At 45.2% G+C, this 23,980-nt stretch overlaps 1 protein-coding gene across 2 annotated transcripts in view; it reads right to left on the bottom strand.

Moving 5' to 3' along the window:
- klhl22 (kelch-like family member 22) overlaps nucleotides 1-23,980 on the bottom strand; it is a 50,903-nt gene that overhangs the window by 12,439 nt on the left and 14,484 nt on the right. For both annotated transcript variants that reach the window (XM_048555770.2, XM_048555772.2), the window contains 2 exons: nucleotides 19,747-19,912; nucleotides 4,419-5,137 (listed from right to left, as the gene is read on the bottom strand). In XM_048555770.2, the coding sequence (XP_048411727.2) occupies nucleotides 4,419-5,137; nucleotides 19,747-19,912 (885 nt within the window). The remainder of the gene's footprint in view (nucleotides 1-4,418; nucleotides 5,138-19,746; nucleotides 19,913-23,980) is intronic.

The raw sequence follows: 23,980 nt of genomic DNA, 5'->3' as shown, positions 1-23,980 counted from the left end.
AGGGATCGGGGTCAGTGTACACACACCGAGCTCCCTGTAAGAGCAGAGAGAGGGATCGGGGTCAGTGTACACACACCAAGCTCCCTGTAAGAGCAGAGAGAGGGATCGGGGTCAATGTACACACACCGCGCTCCCTGTGATAGAGGAGAGAGGGATCTGGGTCAGTGCACACTCACCGCGCTCCCTGTGATAGAGGAGAGAGGGATCTGGGTCCATGTAAACACAACACTTTCCCTGTGATAGGGGGAGAGGGATCTGGGTCAGTGTTCACATGCCCTGCTCCCTGTGACAGAGGAGAGGGATCAGGGTCAATGTAGAGACGCTTCGCTCCTTGTGATAGAGGAGAGAGGGATCCAGGTCAGTGTACACACTCCGAGCTCCTTGTGATACAGGAGACAGCGACTGAGGTCAGTGTACACACACCGCGCGCCATGAGATGGAGGAGAGAGGAATCGGGGTCAGTGTAAACACATCGTGCTTGCTGTGATAGAGGAGAGAGGGATTGGGATCAGTGCACACACCCCGCGCTCCCTGTGATAGAGGAGAGAGGGATCTGGGTCAGTGTACACACACCGTGCTCACTGTGACAGAGGAGACGGTTCGGGGTCAATGTACAGACAACACTCTCCCTGTCATAGATGAGAGAGGGATCGGGGTCAGTGTACACATATCGCACTACAATGTGATGATGAGACAAGGATCGGGGTCAGTGTACACACATCGCGCTCCCTGTGATAGAGGAGAGGGGGTTCTGGGTCAATGTAAACTCAACACTCACCCTGTGCTAGAGGAGAGAGGGATCTGGGTTAATGTACACACACTCTGCTCCCTGTGTCAGAGGAGAGGGATCGGGGTCAATGTACAGACGCTTCGCTCCTTGTGATAGAGGAGGGAGGGATCGGGGTCAGTGTACACACACCGAGCTCCCTGTGATAGAGGAGAGAGGGATTGGGGTCAGTGTACACACACCGAGCTCCCTGTGATAGAGGAGAGAGGGATTGGGGTCAGTGTACACACACCGAGCTCCCTGTGATAGAGGAGAGAGGGATTGGGGTCAGTGTACACACACCGTGCTCCCTGTGATAGAGGAGAGAGGGATCTGGATCAATATAAAGTCAACACTTTCCCTGTGATAGAAGAGAGAGGGATCGGGGTCAGTATACACACATCGCGCTCCAATGTGATGGTGAGACAGGAATCGGGGTCAGTGTACACACAGCACGCGGAATGTGATAGAGGAGAGGGGGATTGGGGTCAGTGTACACACATCGTGCTCCCTGTGATAGAGGAGAGAGGGATCGGGGTCAGTGTACACATACCGAGCTCCCTGTGATAGGGGAGATAGGGATCTGGTTCAATATAAAGTCAACACCTTCCCTGTGATAGAGGAGAGAGGGATCTGGGTCAGTGTACACACACCGCGCGCCACGAGATGGAGGAGAGAGGGATCAGGGTCAGTGTAAACACAACACTCTCCCTGTGATAGAGGAGAGAGGGTTCGGGGTCAGTGTACACACACCGCGCCTCCTGTGATAGAGGAGAGGGGGATCGGGGTCAATGTACACACATCGTGCTCCCTGTGATAGAGGAGGGAGGGTTCAGGGTCAGTGTACTCACACCGCCCTCCCTGTGATAGAGGAGAGGGGGATCGGGGTCAGTGCACACACATCGTGCTCCATGTGATACAGGAGAGAGGGGTCGGGGTCAGCGTACACACACCAGGCTCCCTGTGACAGAGGAGAGAGGGATCGGGTCAGTGTAAACACAGCGCTCGCCCTGTGATAGAGGAGAGAGGGATCGGCGTCAGTGTACATACATCATGCTCAATGTGATGGAGGAGACAGGGATCTGGGCCAGTGTACACACACCCTGCTCCCTGCGACAGAGGAGAGGGATCGGGGTCAGTGTACACACACCGCGCTCCCTGTGACAAAGGAGAGGGATCGGGGTCAGTGTACACACACCGAGCTCCCTGTAAGAGCAGAGAGAGGGATCGGGGTCAGTGTACACACACCGAACTCCCTGTAATAGAGGAGAGAGGGATCGGGGTCAGTGTACACACACCAAGCTCCCTGTAAGAGCAGAGAGAGGGATCGGGGTCAATGTACACACACCGCGCTCCCTGTGATAGAGGAGAGAGGGATCTGGGTCAGTGCACACTCACCGCGCTCCCTGTGATAGAGGAGAGAGGGATCTGGGTCCATGTAAACACAACACTTTCCCTGTGATGGGGGAGAGGGATCTGGGTCAGTGTTCACACGCCCTGCTCCCTGTGACAGAGGAGAGGGATCAGGGTCAATGTAGAGACGCTTCGCTCCTTGTGATAGAGGAGAGAGGGATCCAGGTCAGTGTACACACTCCGAGCTCCTTGTGATACAGGAGACAGCGACTGAGGTCAGTGTACACACACCGCGCGCCGTGAGATGGAGGAGAGAGGGATCGGGGTCAGTGTAAACACATTGTGCTTGCTGTGATAGAGGAGAGAGGGATTGGGATCAGTGCACACACCCCGCGCTCCCTGTGATAGAGGAGAGAGGGATCTGGGTCAGTGTACACACACCGTGCTCACTGTGACAGAGGAGACGGTTCGGGGTCAATGTACAGACAACACTCTCCCTGTCATAGAGGAGACAGGGATCGGGGTCAGTGTACACACATCGCACTACAATGTGATGGTGAGACAAGGATCGGGGTCAGTGTACACACATCGCGCTCCCTGTGATAGAGGAGAGGGGGATCTGGGTCAATGTAAACTCAACACTCACCCTGTGCTAGAGGAGAGAGGGATCTGGGTTAATGTACACACACTCTGCTCCCTGTGTCAGAGGAGAGGGATCGGGGTCAATGTACAGACGCTTCGCTCCTTGTGATAGAGGAGGGAGGGATCGGGGTCAGTGTACACACACCGAGCTCCCTGTGATAGAGGAGAGAGGGATTGGGGTCAGTGTACACACACCGAGCTCCCTGTGATAGAGGAGAGAGGGATTGGGGTCAGTGTACACAGACCGCGCTCCCTGTGATAGAGGGGAGAGGGATCTGGATCAATATAAAGTCAACACTTTCCCTGTGATAGAAGAGAGAGGGATCGGGGTCAGTATACACACATCGCGCTCCAATGTGATGGTGAGACAGGAATCGGGGTCAGTGTACACACAGCACGCGGAATGTGATAGAGGAGAGGGGGATTGGGGTCAGTGTACACACATCGTGCTCCCTGTGATAGAGGAGAGAGGGATCGGGGTCAGTGTACACATACCGAGCTCCCTGTGATAGGGGAGATAGGGATCTGGTTCAATATAAAGTCAACACCTTCCCTGTGATAGAGGAGAGAGGGATCTGGGTCAGTGTACACACACCGCGCGCCACGAGATGGAGGAGAGAGGGATCAGGGTCAGTGTAAACACAACACTCTCCCTGTGATAGAGGAGAGAGGGATCGGGGTCAGTGTACACACACCGCGCCTCCTGTGATAGAGGAGAGGGGGATCGGGGTCAATGTACACACATCGTGCTCCCTGTGATAGAGGAGGGAGGGTTCAGGGTCAGTGTACTCACACCGCCCTCCCTGTGATAGAGGAGAGGGGGATCGGGGTCAGTGCACACACATCGTGCTCCATGTGATACAGGAGAGAGGGATCGGGGTCAGCGTACACACACCAGGCTCCCTGTGACAGAGGAGAGAGGGATCGGGTCAGTGTACACACACTGAGCTCCCTGTGATAGAGGAGAGGGCAAGGAGCAAGCTCCTTTCTTTCTTTATTTTTGGCAGCAGATTAAAATAACTGAAGGAGATGGTTACAAAAATAACAATAGATTTATGAAAATACTATCATCTCTCTTCCTCATGGAGCCAAAATGGTTTGGGATAAGCCCAAATTTATGCCCCTCACCAATATCCTGGATCACTCCATACAAGTAAGAAGTTTGGAGGTTACGTTCCTAAACAAAGACCTTCACACCTGAAGAACCTAGCTAAGAATACTCATTAGATTCATCGTTCTTTTCCCTAAGTGTTCCCTCTCAGATAAGGTGAGTGGAATTGGAGTAAATGGGAGCATGGAGGGCATTATGAAATCTTGTGATGTATGTTTTTGAAGCAAAAGTAGGCCATTTAGTGCATTTACTAAGAACATGCTGATCTGTCAAATGATTGTAATTTATTTTCCCACATATCCCCAAAAACCTTTCATTCCCGTGCCTACCAAGAGTCTATCGGAGCTGGCCTTAAAAATACTCAATGATACCCATGTCCACTACCCTGCTGTAGCAGAAAGTTCCAAAGTCACACCTTCTCTGAGGGAAAGAAAATCAACATTATTATTTCTGCAGAATAGTGAAAAATTACAATTTTATAGAGTTAATTCTTTTATCCCTCAGTTTATCTTGTCAAATATAAACTAAAAAGGAAAAATAGCATACCTCCAGCAGCTCACCTCTGCTCTGTACCCGGAAGTATTGTTGTCTCCACCCACCAGGTAAGCAAAGTTATTTAAAACAGCAATTCCCTGGTTTGACATCTTTGGCATTTGTGCCTGAGTCAGGGTTCGCCATTCCTGGGTCAACGGGTTCAGAAACTTGACCTCGTCACTCAAGTCTTCGTCCTGGGAAGAGTACATTCCTCCAAATCCTACCACACAACGGAACTCTGACCTCAGTTGTGTCTGAGGGGTCTGCAGTGCAGGCTGCAGGATTTCATTCTGGTGGTAGGCCAGGGCATCTGCCAAGACCTCCTTGAGAGGACAGGGACTCAGCCGATTGTATAGTTTCTGGAAGGTGTGCTGTTCAATCAGTGCAAAGCGGACCATCTCCAGGAGCTTTGGTGGGTCATGCAAAGAGACCTGGTCCTTGTCAATCTCCTCCTGGCTATAGTGGTAAAGTAAAGCAGCCTCATAGACCTCATTCTCAGAGCTGGCATGCAACTTATCACTGCTCAGCAGGCTCTGCACCTTGGCTAGGGGCAGCCGGCGATAGGTCGCAGTCTTGCTGATGGTCAGAAAGTTTTGGAGGATGTATAAGTCAATCTTGTTGCTCAGTTGGGTCAAATTATAATGCTCAGCCAGCTTGTACAGCTCAATAATGTTATCATCGTCAATCCAAGACACAAGGAAGTCACAGCAGAAATCGATTACTTCAGGAATCTGAAACAAACAAAGACAGACCATTAGCACTCAGAGCTCTGCATGAAAACCCATCCCAGGAGACTCTTCACAATTGTGGGCAGATAGTGCTGCAATGATAATGGGAGTACACTAATGATCCAGAGGCCCAGGAAAGCCCTATTCAGTACACATGTTCAAACCCCAGCACAGAGCTTGTGGAAATTAAACCTAATTAATAAAATCTGAGACAGAAAACTAGTCTCAGTAATGGTGACCTCAAATTACCATCACAATCTTACCGAGCTCACTAGCGCCCTTTAAGGAAGGAAACCTTCCTTACTTGGTTATGACTCCAGACCCACAGCAATGTGATTACTGCTAACAGTCATAGAGAGCTGCAGCACTAAAAAAGACCATCAGGTCTGTGCTGATTAAAACCAAGTGCCTAACCATTCTCATTCCATGTTTCAGCACTTGGTCCATTGCCTTGTGTGCCTTGGCATCACCAGTGCACATCTAAATACTTCTTCAATGTGATGAGGGCTTCCACCTTCACCACCCTTACAGGCAATGAGTTCTATATTCCCACCCCCTCCAGGTGAAAATGCTTTTCCTCACATCTCCTCTAAACTTTCTGCCCTTACTATGCCTCTCATAATCTTATACATCTCAATCATGTCCGTTCTCAATATCCTCTCCTCTAAGGAAAGCAATGCCAGTCTGTCCAGGTCTCTTCTTAAGTGAAACTCTCTAGCCCAGGCAACATCCTGGTAAAAAAAAAGGAACAAAAACAAAGCAGCTGGAAAAGCTCAGCAAGTCTGGCAGCATCTGTGATGGAGAAATCAGAGTTAACGTTTCGGGTTCGGTGACCCTTCCTCAGAACGCTGATGCTGCCAGACCAACTTTGTTTTTGTTCCTGATTTACAGCATCCGCAGTTCTTTTGGTTTTTATTTAACATCCTGGTAAATCTCCTCTGCACTGTCTCCAGTGCTATCACATTCCTCCTGCAATGTGGATTCCAGAACTGCACACAATACTCTAGCGGTGGCCTAAGTGAAGTTTAATACAGTTCCAGCATAACGCCCTGCCTGCCAATGTAGTTAACTCAGTCACATTAGGGGCATTTAAACAGTCCTTGGATACGCATATGGACGATGATGGGATAGTGTAGGGGGAGGGGCTTAGATTAGTTCACAGGTCGGCGCAACATCGAGGGCCGAAGGGCCTGTTCTGCGCTGTATTGTTCTATCTATTAGGCTGAGATCAGATCATCAGCACCAGCCCATTATATTGGGAAAGTCTTTACAGTTACAAGGGTCTCAAACAATACAGAGCAGTACAACAACTCTGCCTGGGAATTAATTTCTGCTTGTGTGTATTTCTAGTTAAAAAAAATTATATACTCATCAAAAAAGGGCAGGGTTAAAAAGCCATGGGAGAGGGAATGATTGAAGGGATCTTTGGAAAAGCTTTTGGCACAAGCAAGATAGACTGAAATGTGTTTTTGCTGTATCATTCTATATCTTTTTCTCATTAGTTTCTGCCCCACTCTCACTGGTACCTTAACCAGGTGACTATCCTTCAGCAGGAACACAGACAGTAAGTGCTGGCAAACTTAAATGTGTCTTGTTCCAGCATTCACAGTCATACTTTCTGGCAGCTGACACAATGCAGGGATTAGGTATATGCCCCTTCACCAGAGAATCTCTTCCCTCCTAGTTCAGGGATATTAATGCCAATTGTAAGACACAGGCTCAGATCAATAGGATTCTTGATCAGGGACAAATCATCTCCAAGCAGAATGCATTACCAGGCAACAGTTCACTGAATCACTGTAAAACTGCATAGTTACACACATAGTTACACTGCATAGTTTCCAATACTTTCAACTAATTACTTTTGAAGTACAGTTATTTATGGGATACAGGAAACATAGCCGCCAACTTGCACACACGAACAGCAAAGTGGTAGTGATCAAAAAATCTCCAAGATGGCGGCACCAGCACAGTAGGTAGTGTTTGGGCTCCTGAGTCCATCCGCTCCAGGCGGCTGCATCTTTCGCTTTCTCTTTTTACTTTCCTTCATATCCTGATGTCGTGCGGAAGCCAGAGTGGTATCAATAAGGCGTCAGCTGTGACGGTGGCTGTGCCCACAGCTTAGACTGAAGCGTCAGCTCGAGGCAGGAAATTGGCAGCAGTGATCAGTGGCAGTGCCTGGAGCGGGTGCTGCTCACTGCGGTATGCCTGAAGTATGGACTCTTGGTGGTGTTGTCGTTGCTGTACCCAGAGCAGGGACTTCCTGAGGTTCAGGACACCTTACAAAGACCTCGAAGCCCTGGAGCTGGGGGTGAAGACCTTTTGTACACAGGATGAACTCTATTTATGTAATTTCCTTTTATTCTTTTTGTAAATCAAAACGGCACCAGATTATAGCAACAAAATACTTTTCACCGTATCTTTCTAGGCATATCTGACAATCAATCAATAAATAAATCTTACTGATGTTGGTCGAGGGAGAATTATTGGCTAGGACAAGAAATAACTAACTCTGCTCTTCCACAAAACAGTACCATGGAATCTCTTAAGTCTGTAAGACAGCATTTGGGACTAGGGTTTAACATTGTATTTAAAGAGACAGCTCCTACAACAGTGCAGAAATTTCTCATTACATTACATAATTAGTCAAGATTATTGCGCTCAAGTTCTGGATTAGGACAAAAACCTACTGTATTCTGCCTCAGAAGCAAGAGTGTTACTAAGTGAGCCAAAGCTAAGGTACAATGCTAAACAAAACATAACACAGGAACAATGAAAGAGCAGGAGTAGGCCATTTGACCCCTCTAGCCTGTTCTGCCACTCAATATGACCATGGCTGATCATCAAACTCAATAATCTAATCCCCACCCTCCCCCCATATCCTTTGATCCCATCAGCCACAAGGGCTATATCTACCTCCATCTTGAAAACACAATGCTTAGGCCTCTACTACTTTCTGCGGAAGTGAATTCCACAGGGTTACCACTCTCTGGGTGAAATTTCTCTTCATGTCAGTCCTAAACGTTTACCCCTTTATCCTTTAAACTATGGCCCCTGGTTCTGGACTCCCCCAAGATCTGGCAAATCCTTCCTGCACCTAACCTGTCTGCTCCTGTTAAAATTTTATAGGTTCCTGTGAGATCCCTCCTCATTCTTCTAAGCAGCAATAAATACAATGCTAACCAACTCAATCTTTCCTCATGTCAGGGATCTATTGATAAACCTTCACTAGACTCCCTCCACAGCAAGAACATCTTTCCTCAGATAAGGAGACCAAAACCATACACAATGCTCTGGGTGTGGCCTCACCAAGGCCCTGTGTAATTGTAGTAAGGTATCCTTGTTCCTGTGCTTGAATCCTCTGTCTATGAAGGCCAACATACAGTTTGCCTTTTTATTGCCTGCTGCACCTACACACTTACTTTCAATGCCTAGTGCATGAGGGCATCCAGGTCTTGTTGAACATTTCCCTCTCCTCAATTTATGGGCATTCACTTAATATTCTACCTTCCTATTTTTACAACCGAAGTGGTTAACTTCACATTTACCCATATTTTACTGCAACTACCAAGCGTTGACAATAAAACCCTAATTCAATTCAACTGCCTGCTCACTCAGACTTTCCAAATCATACTGCAACATCTCTGCATCCTCTTCACAGCTCACCCTCCCACCCAGCTTTGAGTCATCTGCAGATTTGGAGATATTACACTTTGTTCCCTCATCTAAATCATTAACCTACTTTGTGAATATTTGGCATTACCACCTGCAATACCTGCTAGGTGCTGCCTGTCATCAGAAAAAGACGACTTATTCGTCCTGACACAGTAGGAACTGCCGATGCTGGAGAATCTGCGATAACATGGTGTGCAGCTGGATGAACAAAGCAGGCCAAGCAGCATCAGAGGAGGAGGAAAGCTTGGCATTCTGGGTGGGGACCCTTCGTTTATTCGTTCTTTTTGTTTCATGTCAGCTAGCCAATTTTCAATCCACCTCAATCCCATCATGTTGTACGTTAATCTCTCATGCGGAACTTTGTCAAGATCCTTCTGAAAGTCCAAATAAACCACACCCACTGGCTCCCCTCCCCCGATCAACTCTGCTATTGAACTGAACTAGACTGGGTTTTATTGTCACGTGTACTCAAGGACAGAAGTACAGGAGTACAGTGAAAAGTTTACAAAGTCATCATTCTCTGACACCATCTTAAGGACAAAAACCTAAATTTAAGAGAAACCATCTTAAATATAAAATAGTTACATCCTCAAAGAATTGCAGCAGATTTTCAAGCATGATTTTTCTTTTGTTAATCCATGCTGACTCAGTCTGATTCTATCACTGCTTTCTGAGTGCCCTGTTATAAAATGCTTGGCATTGGACTCTTGCATCTTCCCCATTACCAACGTCAGATCACTACTCTCTGATTCCCTTTTTTCTCTCTACCTGCCTTTTTAAATAATGGGGTTACATTAGCTACTCTCCAATCTGGAGGAACTGTTTCAAAGTCTATAGAATCCTGGAAGATCACCACCAATGCATCCACTACTATTCCTACAGCTACTTCCTTAAATACTCTGGGATGTAGATTATCAGGCCCTAGGGATTTATCCGCCTTCAATCCCATCAATATTTCTAAGACGTCTAATACTAATTTGTTTCAGTGCCACCCTCTCACTGAACCCGATGTTCCCCATCAATTTTAGTATGTTATTTGTGTGTTCCTTTTTGAAGACAGAGAGAACAATGAATTTAGTTTGTCATCTATTTCTTTGCTCCCCTTTATAAACTCACTGTTTCTGACTGTAAGGCACTTACATTAGTTTTCAATCTTTTTCTGTTTACATACACACGGAAACATTTTTTCAACTAGTTCTATGTTCTCTGCAAGCTTATTCTATTTTCTAATTTTACTCTATTTTCCAAAACTCTTTCTTAACCAATCCCTTGGGCTTCCTTTGCTGACTTCTAAACTGTTCCCAATCCTCAGGTCTAATAGAATCAAAGAGCCACAGCATAGGAATAAACCCTTTCTGGTCCAATTCGCCCATGCCTTCCAGGTTTTCTAAACAAAACTAAAGGGCAGCATGGTGGCTAGCACTGCAGCCTCACAGTACCAGGGACCCTGGTTCAATTCCAGTCTAAGGCGACTGTCTGCAGAGTTTGCACATTCTCCCCGTGTGTGCACGTGTTTCCTCCCGGTGCTCCGGTTTCCTCCCACAGTCCAAAGATGTGCAGGATAGGTCGATCAGCCATGCTAAATTGTCCATAATGTTCAGGGGTGTGTGAGTTATAGGGGCATGGGTCTGGGTGGGATGGTCCAAGGGACAGTGTGGACTTGTTGGGCTGAAGGGCCTGTTTCCACACTGTAGGGAATCTAACCTAATCTAATCTAAACTAGTCCCATTTACTTGCATTTGGCCTATACCTTTCTAAACTGTTTCTATTCACGTAGCTGTCCAAATGTCTTTTAAATGTTTTAATTGTACGCACCTCTTCCACTTCACCTGGCAGCTCATTCTATACACGCCCCGCACCCAATTTGAAAAGGTGTCCCTTAGGCCCATTTTAAATCTTTCCCATCGCAACATAAACCTATGCCCTCTAGTTTTGGACTCCCATATCCCAAGAAAAGGCTTTTGCTATTCATCCTATCTATGAGCTGCATGATTTTATAAACCCCTATAAAGGTCACCCCTCAGCTTTTCTTTTGCAATTTGTATGCCTCTTTTTTACATCTAATACTATCACTAATTTCCCTCATAAGCTGTGGTGTGGCCATTGTTCTCTTTGCTCTGTTGTGCCAGCCAGGAATAAATAGTTTTTGTAATCCACTCATTCGCTGTTTGAAAATCTGCAATTGCCTAATGACTGCCATTCCTTTCAGTAACATTTCCCTATCCATCATAGCCAACTCACACCATCGTAGATTCCCTTATTAAGACTCAGGACACAGAGAATCAGCTACCTCACTCTCCATCTTGTTGAAGAATTCCATCATATTATCGTCACTCATCCCCAAGGGGTCTCTCACTACTACAGGATCAATTATTTCTTTTACACTGCATCATACCCAGTCTAGGCTGGCCTGTTGGTGATCCAGAAAACCATTCCAACTGCTAAGGACATTAGTAAAGAAATGCACTTCCAATGATTTGCCGGTTAAAAGTCCCATTTCAGACACTTAAGCACTTAACCTAGGTTGACACTTCAGTCATTCCTTTCTCTGAAGTCATTCATAGGATGTGAGCTTTGTTGGTGAGGCTAGGGTTCGTTGTCCAACACTGACAGCCTTTGAGAATTTGCTTATGAAGCCACCTTTGTGAACTGCTGCAGGGGTTAATCACATCCACACTGCATAGGCAAGGAAGCTTCACTGCTTCCAAACAGCGAAAATAAAGGGACAGTCATATTATTTCAACAGGATGGTGGAAGTATTGGGAGGGAGCTTGAAAGTTGTGTTCCCACACACATGTTGTACTTGCACTTCTAGGTGATAAAGGTCAGTGGTTTGGAAGCTGCTGTCAAAGAGCTTGGGCAAATGGCTGTATCTTGTAGCTGGTACATACTGCTACCACTGTATGTCAATGGCTGAGGGACTGATGTTGAAGGTGGTAGCTGGGGTAACAATTAAATAAGCTACTTTGTTTGGAGGGGGGTGATGGCGGGGCGTGTGTGCGCGTGTATGTGAGCATGTCTTGTATGTTGTTGGAGCTGCAATCATCCAGGTATTCCACCATACTCCTTAATTGCTCCTTGTAGATAGCACACAGACTTTGAGGAGTAAGTAGGCAAGTTCCTTGCTGCAGGACTGCCAGCCTTTGGCCACAATGTTCATTTGGCTGGTCCAGATAAGTTTCTGGTCCATGGTAATCCCCCCCACCACCTTCTCTTCTGAACGAGAGAAGATTAGGTTATGTCTTTTTTTTGCTGGTAATCATTGCCTGGTGTTTTTGTGACACAAATATTATTTGCCTATCCAGTTATCAGGCCAAGCCTGAATGTTGCTGGTATTGGCATAAACTGCTTCCGTAACCCAACAGTAGTAAAAGCTTCTGAACCAAAATCAAAAACATCTGTGGAGAGAAAGCAGGGTTATATTTCGGGTCCAGTGACCCTTCTTCACAAGGTTCTGTACTACTGGACCTACTGAAGTTTCCCTAGCAATCAGACATCAGAAAACATTCCTATTTATCATCCTATGTTTGGGGGGGAGGGGTGGTTGGGGCTGGGACACCATCCAAGGGCACCACCTTAAGGAACTCATGCAATGATGTTGGAAATGCCCTGACCCGAAACGTCAACTTTCCTGTTCCTCGGACCTGCTGTATTCCTCCAGCTCTACACAGTGTTACCTCTGACTGCAGCATCTGAGGTTCCTACTATCTCTCATGCAATGATGTCCTTTGGTCATGATGATTAGCCTCCAACAACTACAATCATCTTTTTTTGTGCTGGCTATGACTCCCAACAAGTGGAGAGTTTTGCTCCTGAATCCATCTCACATCTGAAATTCAGCTTTTTTGTCTATGTTTAGACCAAGGCTGTAATGAAGATAGGAGTTTTATGGCCCTGGCAGAGCCCAAACCGAGCATCAGCGTGCACGTTATATTGCGTAGGTGCTGCTTCATACCACTGTAGACAAACCCTTCCAGTCTTTTGCTCCAAATGGAGGGTACAGTACACTGATGTGGCAGTAAATGGATGGACAGACTTATCCTGCTCTTTGTGAACAGGACATACCTAGGCAATTGTACACATTGGTGGGTAGGTGCCAATGTTGTAGCTGATTGGAATAGTGTGGCTAGAGGTATGGCTCGTTCTGGGCTGAAGTATTCTGTGGCCATGAAAGATGTTATGTAGAAGCAAATCAATCTTTTAGCCCTGATGTGACAGTTCAAACATAGTGGAAGGATTAAATTATAAAGGATAGGCCGGGCTTTTCTTCATTTTTCACTGGAGCATTGGAGGTTGACAGGTAACCTTAGACATTTGTGAAATCAAGAGGGGGGCTGATAAGGTAAATAGCAGGTGTCTTTTCACTAGGGTGGGGGATTTCAAGACTGGGGGCATATTTGTAAGGTGAGAGCAGAAATATTTTAAAAAGACAGGGAGGGGCAACCATTTCACACAGAGAGTGTTCATGTGTGGAATGAACCTCCAGAGGAAGTGGTAGATGGGGATGCAGTTACTACATTTAAAAAAACATTTGAATAAGTTCACAAAGATGAAATATTTTGAGGGATACGGGCCAAACATAGGCAGGTGGGTCTAGTTTTAGATAATAAAATGTGAGGCTGGATGAACACAGCAGGCCCAGCAGCATCTCAGGAGCATAAAAGCTGACGTTTCGGGCCTAGACCCTTCATCAGAGAGGGGGATGGGGTGAGGGCTCTGAAATAAATAGGGAGAGAGGGGGAGGCGGACCGAAGATGGAGAGAAAAGAAGATAGGTGGAGGGGAGAGTATAGGTGGGGAGGTAAGGAGGGGATAGGTTAGTCCAGGAAAGACGGACAGGTCAAGGAGGTGGGATGAGGTTGGTAGGTAGGAGATGGAGGTGCGGCTTAGGGTGGGAGGAAGGGATGGGTGAGAGCAAGAACAGGTTAGGGAGGCAGAGACAGGTTGGACTGGTTTTGGGATGCAGTGGGTGGAGGGGAAGAGCTGGGCTGGTTGTGTGGTGCAGTCGGGGGAGGGGACGAACTGGGCTGGTTTTGGGATGCGGTGGGGGAAGGGGAGATTTTGAAGCTGGTGAAGTCCACATTGATACCATTGGGCTGCAGGGTTCCCAAGAGGAATATGAGTTGCTGTTCCTGCAACCTTTGGGTGGCATCGTTGTGGCACTGCAGGAGGCCCACGATGGACATATCATCTAAAGAATGGGAGGGGGAGTGGAAATGGTTTGCGACTGTGAGGTGCAGTTGTTTATTGTGAACCAAGCGGAGGTGTTCTGCAAAGCGGTCCCCAAGCCTCCGCTCGGTTTCCGCAATGTAGAGGAAGCCACACCGGGTACAGTGGATGCAGTATACCACATTGGCAGATGTGCAGGTGAACCTCTACTTAATGTGGAAAGTCATCTTGGGGCCTGGGATAGGGGTGAGGGAGGAGGTGTGGGGGCAAGTGTAGCATTTCCTGCGGTTGCAGGGTAAGGTGCCGGGTGTGGTGGGGTTGGATGGCAGTGTGGAGCGAACAAGGGAGTCACAGAGAGAGTGGTCTCTCCGGAAAGCAGACAGGGATGGGGATGGAAAAATGTCTTGGGTGGTGGGGTCGGATTGTAGATGGCGGAAGTGTCGGAGGATGATGCGTTGTATCCGGAGGTTGGTGGGGTGGTGTGTGAGAACGAGGGGGATCCTCTTTGGGCGGTTGTGGCGGGGGCGGGGTGTGAGGGATGTGTTGCGGGAAATGTGGGAGACGCGGTCAAGGGCGTCCTCGACCACTGTGGGGGGAAAGTTGCGGTCCTTGAAGAACTTGGACATCTGGAATACGCAGGAGTGGAATGCCTCATCGTGGGAGCAGATGCGGCGGAGGCGGAGGAATTGGGAATAGGGGATGGAATTTTTGCAGGAGGGTGGGTGGAAGGAGGTGTATTCTAGATAGCTGTGGGAGTCGGTGGGCTTGAAATGGACATCAGTTACAAGCTGGTTGCCTGAGATGGAGACTGAGAGATCCAGGAAGGTGAGGGATGTGCTGGAGATGGCCCAGGTGTACTGAAGGTTGGGGTGGAGGGTGTTGGTGAAGTGGATGAACTGTTCGAGCTCCTCTGGGGAGCAAGAGGCGGCGCCGATACAGTCATCAATGTAACGGAGGAAGAGGTGGGGTTTGGGGCCTGTGTAGGTGTGGAAGAGGGACTGTTCCACGTAACCTACAAAGAGGGTCTAGTTTTGTTTGGGATTACGGTTGGCATGGACTGCTTGGACCAAAGGGTCAGCTTGTACCATATAACTCTATAACAAGGAAACAGAAACCTTTAAACCTTGATATAGGTGTATATAGTGTATAATATAATAATATGTTTCTACCATCAAATCTAATTGTATTTAATTTAGACACAAAATCCAACATTTATGACATCATTGTGTTTGGTCTTTGTGTCACTGAAACTGAGCATTACTCTCCAAGTTACCATTCTCAAAGAAATATTTGGGGATGTGGCAGCTCTTAACAATCACTTGAACTGTCATTGCGAGTGAATGTGAAACATTACTGAATGGTTGCACCATCATTTATGAAAGGTAGTTGAAAATAAAGTGACTAGTACTAACTCTGTCACTTTTCAACAAAAACTGCTTAAACCAGTAAGGTGTATACAAAAATTTGAACAATTAGCTCAGTTAGATTTTTCTTCTTCTGGTAATACCCTTCACAATACAATTTCATAGTTGCCACCAGCCCTTGGTATCACCAACATTTTTCTCACATGAGATTAAAGAAGGGTAAGCCTGATCCCTGACCTAAACCAATGTGCTACCTGTCAATAGCCAGGGATAATGATGAGGAATGGACACTAGGTGAATTTTACTTCCTTCTCAATTCCACTTACCCACTTTGGTTCCATATTCTTTGAACCTATTACCAAATAAAAAAATTATCAATCTAAGACTTCAGTTGATCAACAATCTACACTTAGGGGAAGCCAGTTCCCGATTTCTACTGTACTCTTATGCAATGAAGTGCAGCTTCAGGATGGTTTTAGGAGGCTTAATGAATGCTCAAGAACATGGCAGATAGAAGATTACAAAAACATGGAGAGATTTGAACACAAAAGCATGCATGTTAGAACTGGACATTTGGTAACTTGGAACACATTATAGGACAGTGATTAGAGGGATAATAGGTGAATGGAACTGGTTGTGAGTTAGGATATAGGTAACAAAGCTTCAGCTGAGCTCAAATTTAAAGAGGGTGCAAGTTAAGAGGCAGGTTAGGAGAACATTGGAATAGTTGAAATAGAATAATAGTCATGGATGAAGATTTCAACACTTCCTGGCCTGAGGTGAAAATAAGCACGTTGTGATGCAGCAGGTATAGGGTTGAACTTCAGTGTCAAATACACAGTAAGACTGGAGTACATTCAGTATATTGATGTGTGATCCAGTGCCTCCTTTTGAGAAGTAATTGGTTCCAGTGAATGATAAGAAGAGGTAGTATTTTTAGCACATCATCATGTGCCAAGCAGGCATCGATATGTCCCACATGAAACATAGCGGGTGTCACATCAACACTTGACAGCATGAGTTGAGATAACTGCTTTGAGACTTACTAAAGCAACAGTAGGTTAATGGTCAACCTTACACTGATCCTGAGTTGAACAACGTTGGTTCCTGGACAGTTCCGATAATGAAATAGCCAGCCCAGCAGATGACACCTTCAGGAGGATGCTCTTTAATGTTGTCCAGAAGAAACAGCACAGTTAAACCAACCAGCCATTTTGAGTATATGCACATACACCCGAGGGGCTCATAATGTCAAAGGCTGATATCTACTGCTTGTTCCTGTTAATTCTTTCACTACAAAGTTCAATTAATCCAATAATTCAAATTCAGATGCTGCACTATTTTTGTACCTAAATTTTCTGTGAACTGTGGCTGCTCTTTAAATGTATTTTTGCATTTACAAAGTGGCTTTATACCATCTAGTGGCAGGAACCGAATATTGCAAAAAAAAATACAACATTTGGCTGCAGGTTAAACACTTGCTGACAATTCACTAGAACAACTTTGATAAATAGCTTTGAAGTTCAGTCACAGGACACGGCCATTTGACCCACGGATGCCTCTGATGCCTGAATTCTCCCATCTACGTCATCCCTCTAGAATGTTAACTCTTCCTTCTAATCTCATACACTAACTCTACAATGAAGCTCCTAGTTTCTGTACCCTTATCCATTCATTGCTACGTGTCTAATACAGTAATGGTTAATCTTGGAACTGTTTTTTCACGGGAGATGGACGTTACTGCACATGGCCCCATCTCACAAAGAAGGCAAAACCCCCTGGAGCAGTATGGTGAAGGAAAGTTTCCATAAGGCTGGGAAAAGATCACCAATCCAGTTTATGGTTTCTACTATATCGTCCACATAGACCAGAGGACACAGTTCGAGAGCTGCATTGTTGAAGCAAAGTGGAAAAAGCAGTTCATACTCATTCCTAATAGGATTTGAGAAAATGTTGATGATGCCACCTTCCTGAACCAGTACAGTCTGTGAGATGCAGGGACACCCACACTGCTGTGAAGGAGGCAGTTACAATATTTTGATCCAGTGGCAGTGAAAGAAAGTGATCTAGTTCCAAGTCAGGATATTGCCTCGGTTAGATGAGGACTTACAGGTGATGGTGTTGCCATGCTTCTTGCTGTCTTCATCCTTCTCGATGGGGTCATGGGTTTGAAAGGCAGTATTGAGGGATTACAAATAGGTCTTGTAGATGGTACACACTGTTGCCACTGTGCAGCAGTGATGGTGGGAATGAATGTTTAAAGTGGTGGATGTAAGTGGCTCAGTGGTAAGCATTGCTGTCTCACAGCACCAGGGACCTGGATGTAACTCGCTCACATAAAACATGTTAAAATTTATCCTGGTATGTACTATCTACAAAAATCAGAACAAATCCAATTCAGCCAATTATTGCCCTATCAGTCTCTTCTTAAACCATCAACAAAATATGAAAAAGGTCATTGACAATGATATTTGTCTTCACTAACTTGTTTTTAAACATACTTATAAAAGGCATCTACAGTCCATTTTTATGTTTCTCCCAGGCTAACTTTCATAGTCTATTTGTACCCTTTTAATCACTCCCTTGCTTCTCCATTGCTGAATTCTAAAATGCTCCTAATCCTGAGTCTTGCTATGACTTCTGACTACTTTATATCACTACTCTTTGGACCTAGTACTATTCTTAATTTTTTGTTAGCCATGATTTGGCCACTTTTCCTGTTGTTTCTGCAACAGAAAGGCATGTAAATGGTAAAAGGTAAAGTAGCCATAGTCTTACCAGTCTACAGGACTGCTCTCTCATTAGAGAGAGAGAGGAATGATAACGTTTAACCTGAGAGTGACCATACCTAAGTCATAGCAAGACTGAGGATTGGGAGCATTTTAGAGTGGAGAGCTTGAGAAGGAGAGTCCTTCATGGTAACCTCAACTGGTGCTGGAATTGAAGCCACACTGTGTGGGCTATTTCAGATCTCCAGCAGCCACATTACTTTGCTTTTATCAATTTTTAGAATGCATGGTCCGACTTCAAATATCCGTAACGGTTGGTCCACTGATTAGGTAGTGCTAGTGTGGGAGATTACAGATTGTGATGGAATACAATTTTGCTGCAGAGAGCCTATAATAACTACTGGTTGTACATTTTTATGCTGCCAGATCTGTTCTTTATGTATCCTATTTAACAAGTAGCGTCCCGCAACTTAATGAAGAGCAACTCCCATGTGAAAGCAGGGTTTCATCATGTGTTGGTTAGCGCCACCAATACTGAAGTGGGTATATACATCTCTGACAAGTGGCCTGATGAGGATGAGGTTAAGTCACCTTTTCATCTGTTAGTTACACCCTTTAAAACTTGACAAGCTCAGTCATTTGAGGTGCTACCAAGCCACTCTTGATGATTAATGTTAAGTGCCCATCCAGTATACATTCTTTGTTCTTGCTACCCCCCCAGTATTTATTCCAAGTGACATTCAAATAGGGGAGAGCTGATTCACCATCTAAGACACAGGCGGGGGTGTGGTTGCTGATAATCAGCCAGAGGTTTCCCTGTCCATACTTTACATCAGGCCATCAACTTCATAAGGTGTACATCAATGTTGAAGACTCCATTTTTTACTTGCTGAAGACTGCAGACCACCTTTGGCAGGTCTGTCCTGTCAATGGGACAGAACATAAGTCATGAGGGTGTTGGAAGAGTCTGGGGCATTGTCCAAAAGGTATGACTCATCCGTATCAATATGCCAGACAGTGCTTAACTAATCTATAGCTCTCCCAATTTTCATCCAAACCCCAATTTTAGAGAAATGGATTTTGTAGGGTCAACTGGGAGGACACAGCTTTATTGCATCTGCTGCCTAGGAAATGCAGAGTGGTCTGTTCACCTTTATGCGTATTATCCAATTGTTGTGGCTTGATAGAGCTGTGCGGTTTGCTGAGCCATTATGTGAAAACCTGGGGAACAGGGGAAGGCAGATAAGCAGTTCAATATGACAATTGTGAATCTGAACCTTGGGAATGTGCAAGGACAGAGACAAATGACAACTTGAAAGCTACGCATCTTTAGATCAGCCAGCTCGTAGCCAAATAACCTTTGTTGCAGGTACCTCAAGGTTTCAATTCACTTATTTCAGGTCTTCAGGTGAGATATTTACACTAGGAAGGAATGTATAGCAAAGACAGTTCCATGATAGCTTGAAATCCAGAAATGATTCCAGTTATTCTCTTTGGATTTGGTAACAGGAACTCCTGATCTGTGTTAACTGTAAAGATTCACCCACTACATGAGTCCATCATGACGGATCCCAAATGGACAGGATCATATTCAGTTCCTGAATGTTAGGCTCCCCAGTTGATATGAGTTTTATTACTGCGCTCAGGCTGATGCTTCAAGATTATAGCTCAATTACCTGCAGCTGACAAGCAGCCACCAGCACGTCCTGTACATTATTCAGGTTCAGTTCCATCTCAGAAGTGTAGATGAAGTCCAAGATTTTGCACATAGCCATATAGGTTATGTCATGTAAAAATATTTCCTTCTCCTGCATCTCCCGTAGCCCACCAGCAAACATTCCCCTGTGAACAAGACAGATACTGATCAGTCTTCAGTCAGTAAAATTAAGGTGCAGACCAAGTTTATGGAAGCACTTCCCCACGACCCAGAGAAAACAAAATTGTCTTCACTGATATATTATAGACAACTTTCCAAAAATAAAATGGATTGGTCAAATTCCCAGGGTAATCACTCTGCATGAAAGCCTTCCCAGGTACAATTCAATCAACACCGATTATGAGAAGGGCCAACAGCGTACAACAACATGAGTTTTAGCTAAATCATCAGTCTGACAGTTAAATTAAAGCTGTCTGACCCAGAAACTCTGGATAGATACAAGGGATAATATAGGGGTATCCCAGCTCATTCATCCACACCGAATCAGCCCATCACAGCATCTGGAACCTCCCATCATAGCATCCACAACTTCCTGTCATGCCATCAGCAACTTTCATCACACCATCTAGACCTTCAGTCATGGAGTCCAGGGCCTCAGCCACATCAATCATAGCTTCACACACAACATACCTTCCATAAAGAATTCAGAGAAAGATATACCAGATGTCAGAGCACAAACCTAAAACTTGCAGCTCATTAAATGCCCTAACACTTTCCTCTGATCGAACAGAGATTGTATATAGACCACTGTCCAAACTGCTTTGGGAAAACCCCTTTATTGTGAGCAAGCATGATGCCTTTGGTTTGAAGAGAAAGACTGCATTTCTATCAAGGCAGTCATGATCTCAGGATGCTTTATGGAACCCAAAGGCTTTAAAGCCAATTAAACGCTTCTGAAGATTAGTCACTGTTGTAATGTAAGAAATGCTGTGCAGCCAAATTGTGCACATCAATATTCCACAAACCGTAATGTGTGATTCACCAAATGATCTACTTTTATGACAACTGAATCATAGAATCCCTACAGTGTGGAAACAGACCCTTCAGCCCAACAAGTCCACACCAAACCTCAGAGCATCTCACCCAGACCCAACCCCCTATAACCCACCTAATCTACACATCCCTGAACACTACCAGCAATTTAGCAAGGCCAATCCGGCTAACCTGTACATTTTTGGACTGTGGGAGGAAACCGGAGCACCCAGAGGAAACCCATGAAGACACGGGGAGAATGTGCAAACTCCACTTGGACAGTCACCTGGGGCTGGAATCAAACCCGGGTTCCTGGCGCTGTGAGACAGCAGTGCTAACCACTGTGCCACCGTGCCGCCCCTACAACATCGCTTCATCAGAGGCCACACAGATGATGTTACCTAGCATGGTGACAATACATCTGTACAATAACCATCCAGCTCGGCAGCAAGCAAACAAAGTTATCCACAACCCAAGCTACAAAGCTTGGCAAAAATGTTTACTAGTTGCTGGATGTGTTACTGGGCAACCAAACCCTGCACACAGCCTTCAAAGACATTTACTGAGTTGGCTAGGGTGAATTTGTTAGCCATTAGTTAGGGTGTCCAGGCATTTTCACATTGCAAGTACATTCAGTGTTTTTTCACATTCTATGAGGAATTTCCTCTATGCCAGGGATGAAGGGAGATCATATTGTTTTATATATATAAAATGGGCAAAATCTAATCCTACCCATCTACATTGACGCGCCGATAATGTAAACCTGAATGGAATAAATCGATGACCAAGAAAGGAGATCCTCAGAATAGGATGGAGTGAGAGTGCAGGCCAGTGATGTTTCTTCCTCATTTGTCTAATGTAGGTAAACTTTGGATAGGATACCAGGGATAACTATTCTGCTCATCTTTGAAATACTGATGTTTTAAAACTACACAGGACATAAAATATTTGTTTTTTGCTGAGGGCGCTTCTTGAGATTTTCTCAAGGGTTCCTTTTGGTTTACAGCGGTTGCTTTTTCATTCTTTCTCAGGCATTTATTGGGTTGTCACATAGTGCAATATCTCCTGTAATCATACTGACATATTAGGTACTTCGAGTCAGAAACAGAATTAGAAGAATTTGTCAATATCCTTAATAATTACTAATCTTGCACTAGGCTGCAACACACAAAGAAAGCATTAATTTCCTAGCAATCAACATATTGCAGTTGGCACAGGACAACATGCATTAGTTAGCAACACTTTTTGCTTCAAGTAACTATCACAGGTCTGCACATAAAAAGCCAACGCTCTAAGTACACCTTTCACAGACTGTTGAAATCATAGCTAATTTGTTTCCACCACATATGCACAAAGTCTGAAAATATTAACCACCACATTTCCATATATGGCAGCTCCTGAAAATATGTAGCCTTAAACAAGAGATTCCGCACTGATTTGCATAAAAGTAATTACCTCACTGTTGCTTTGTTGACAGGCTTAAAACCGTTAGCACCAAGGCCCCACTGAAACTTCCCTCTCCCCCACTACAGCCTCCTTTTCCTCCCCCACCCATCTTGGAGACACATCTCCCCACCATCCATCCATCCACAGCTATTCTCTGTTTCACCTTCTCACAAATTTCCACTTTCCCCAACCATCTTGTAGCTTCTTTCATTCCATTTGTAGCCTTACCTTCTCCCTCACACCCCCTTTCAGCGTCCTTCTTCTCTCCACCGTACCTTGCAGTCTCTTTGATTACCCTACTACTCCATGCAGCTTTGATCTTTGCCTAACCCACTTGTGGACTCTTTGTTCCATCCACCCCTTCATAATCTCTTTCTTCCTCCCAAACCCCTTGTAGCATCTTTCTCCTCCAACGCCATTACCCCAGTACTAAACAGACAGAATTCCAGACATGCATCCTACTTCTCTACCTTCCAGCTTCAGCATTCCTGGTAAAAGAGCTCCCTGTCCTCAAACCTCCCCGGCATCAGCGCACTCCAGATCCCACAGGCTCTGGACACTGCTGCCACTAGCACACAACCCATACCTCATCTCAGATGCCCTGGCTTCAGCATACTCTAGCAAAATTATTTTGTAGTGGTTCACTCACTTAATCTCCTTCCTTCCTTATTTTCTTGCTTGTTTACCTCGCTTGCTGTTCCTCCAATACAAGTTGTTCCCCTCCCACATTTACTGCTGATTGTCTTATAGCTAACCTTGCTGCTCCTCAGAGATTGTGGCCATTCTACTTAGGGAAATAACGTTCCTCTGATTGGTCGTCCAGTGATTCTAGGGGTGAATTTGTCTATCACCCCTGATAATCTTGAGCCTTTGCATCCACATGGCAGGGCAGAAGGTGCCTTGTTTTAAATATCCCAACCCAAAAAGTGGCCATCTTCAACAGCGCAGCACCCCCTCAGTACTGCAATGGTCTTGTGTAAATGAGGTTCAGACATCAGACCCAAAGCTCACGGAACGTAAACGTAAAGTCAACTATCCTATCTTTAGGGGCACAGTGTCACACCATACGGTATACAGAATTTGTTTGCTTATGAGATAAAATATTCGGGCCATGTCTTGACTGAACAAAATAACAATGCGTACCATTAAAATAGCATCGCAAAGAGATGAGATTCTGCATATACAAGATGAAATTGATTAACTTCGTTTTTGATTTGGCAAATCTTCCATCATTGGAATCAAACTGAATGGGGCAGGAGCATCATAAATCACATTGATCGTGGTAGGACAAGAAGCAGCACAGATGACAGTGTAAATAAGGATCATAGTCAAACTATGGCTGAGGTATAGACAGGATGGGATTCAGTTGGTGTTCATGTGATCTTAGACGAAGACTCCAAATCAAGCATCACCAATCAAGACACACAGACAATAAAATGAATGGGAAAGAGTGCTTTTCCTTACCAAATTACAATTTGACAGAACAATAAGCACAACATTTCACTAACACAAATACAATCCAAAAAAAAACACATATTTCATGCCTGAAATTTACATAGACATAAATCTTAAATACACACATGTATAAATCACAAAATACATGCACACAACCCAAGATATACAAAAACATGAGCACATACGAACCCTCAAAACTTTGCATACACTTCCCCAAATGCACACATAATACAGCAGCTACCAGACACCAGCCATTGCCAAACACACCATAAAACCATAAAATATAGGAAGAGAATTGGGCCATTAGGCCCATCGTGTCA

Source organism: Stegostoma tigrinum, chromosome 26, assembly GCF_030684315.1.
Source record: "Stegostoma tigrinum isolate sSteTig4 chromosome 26, sSteTig4.hap1, whole genome shotgun sequence".
Classification (NCBI taxonomy): domain Eukaryota; kingdom Metazoa; phylum Chordata; class Chondrichthyes; order Orectolobiformes; family Stegostomatidae; genus Stegostoma; species Stegostoma tigrinum.
The sequence above is the reverse complement of the archived record's forward strand: the minus strand, read 5'-3'. Positions and strand labels throughout refer to the sequence as shown.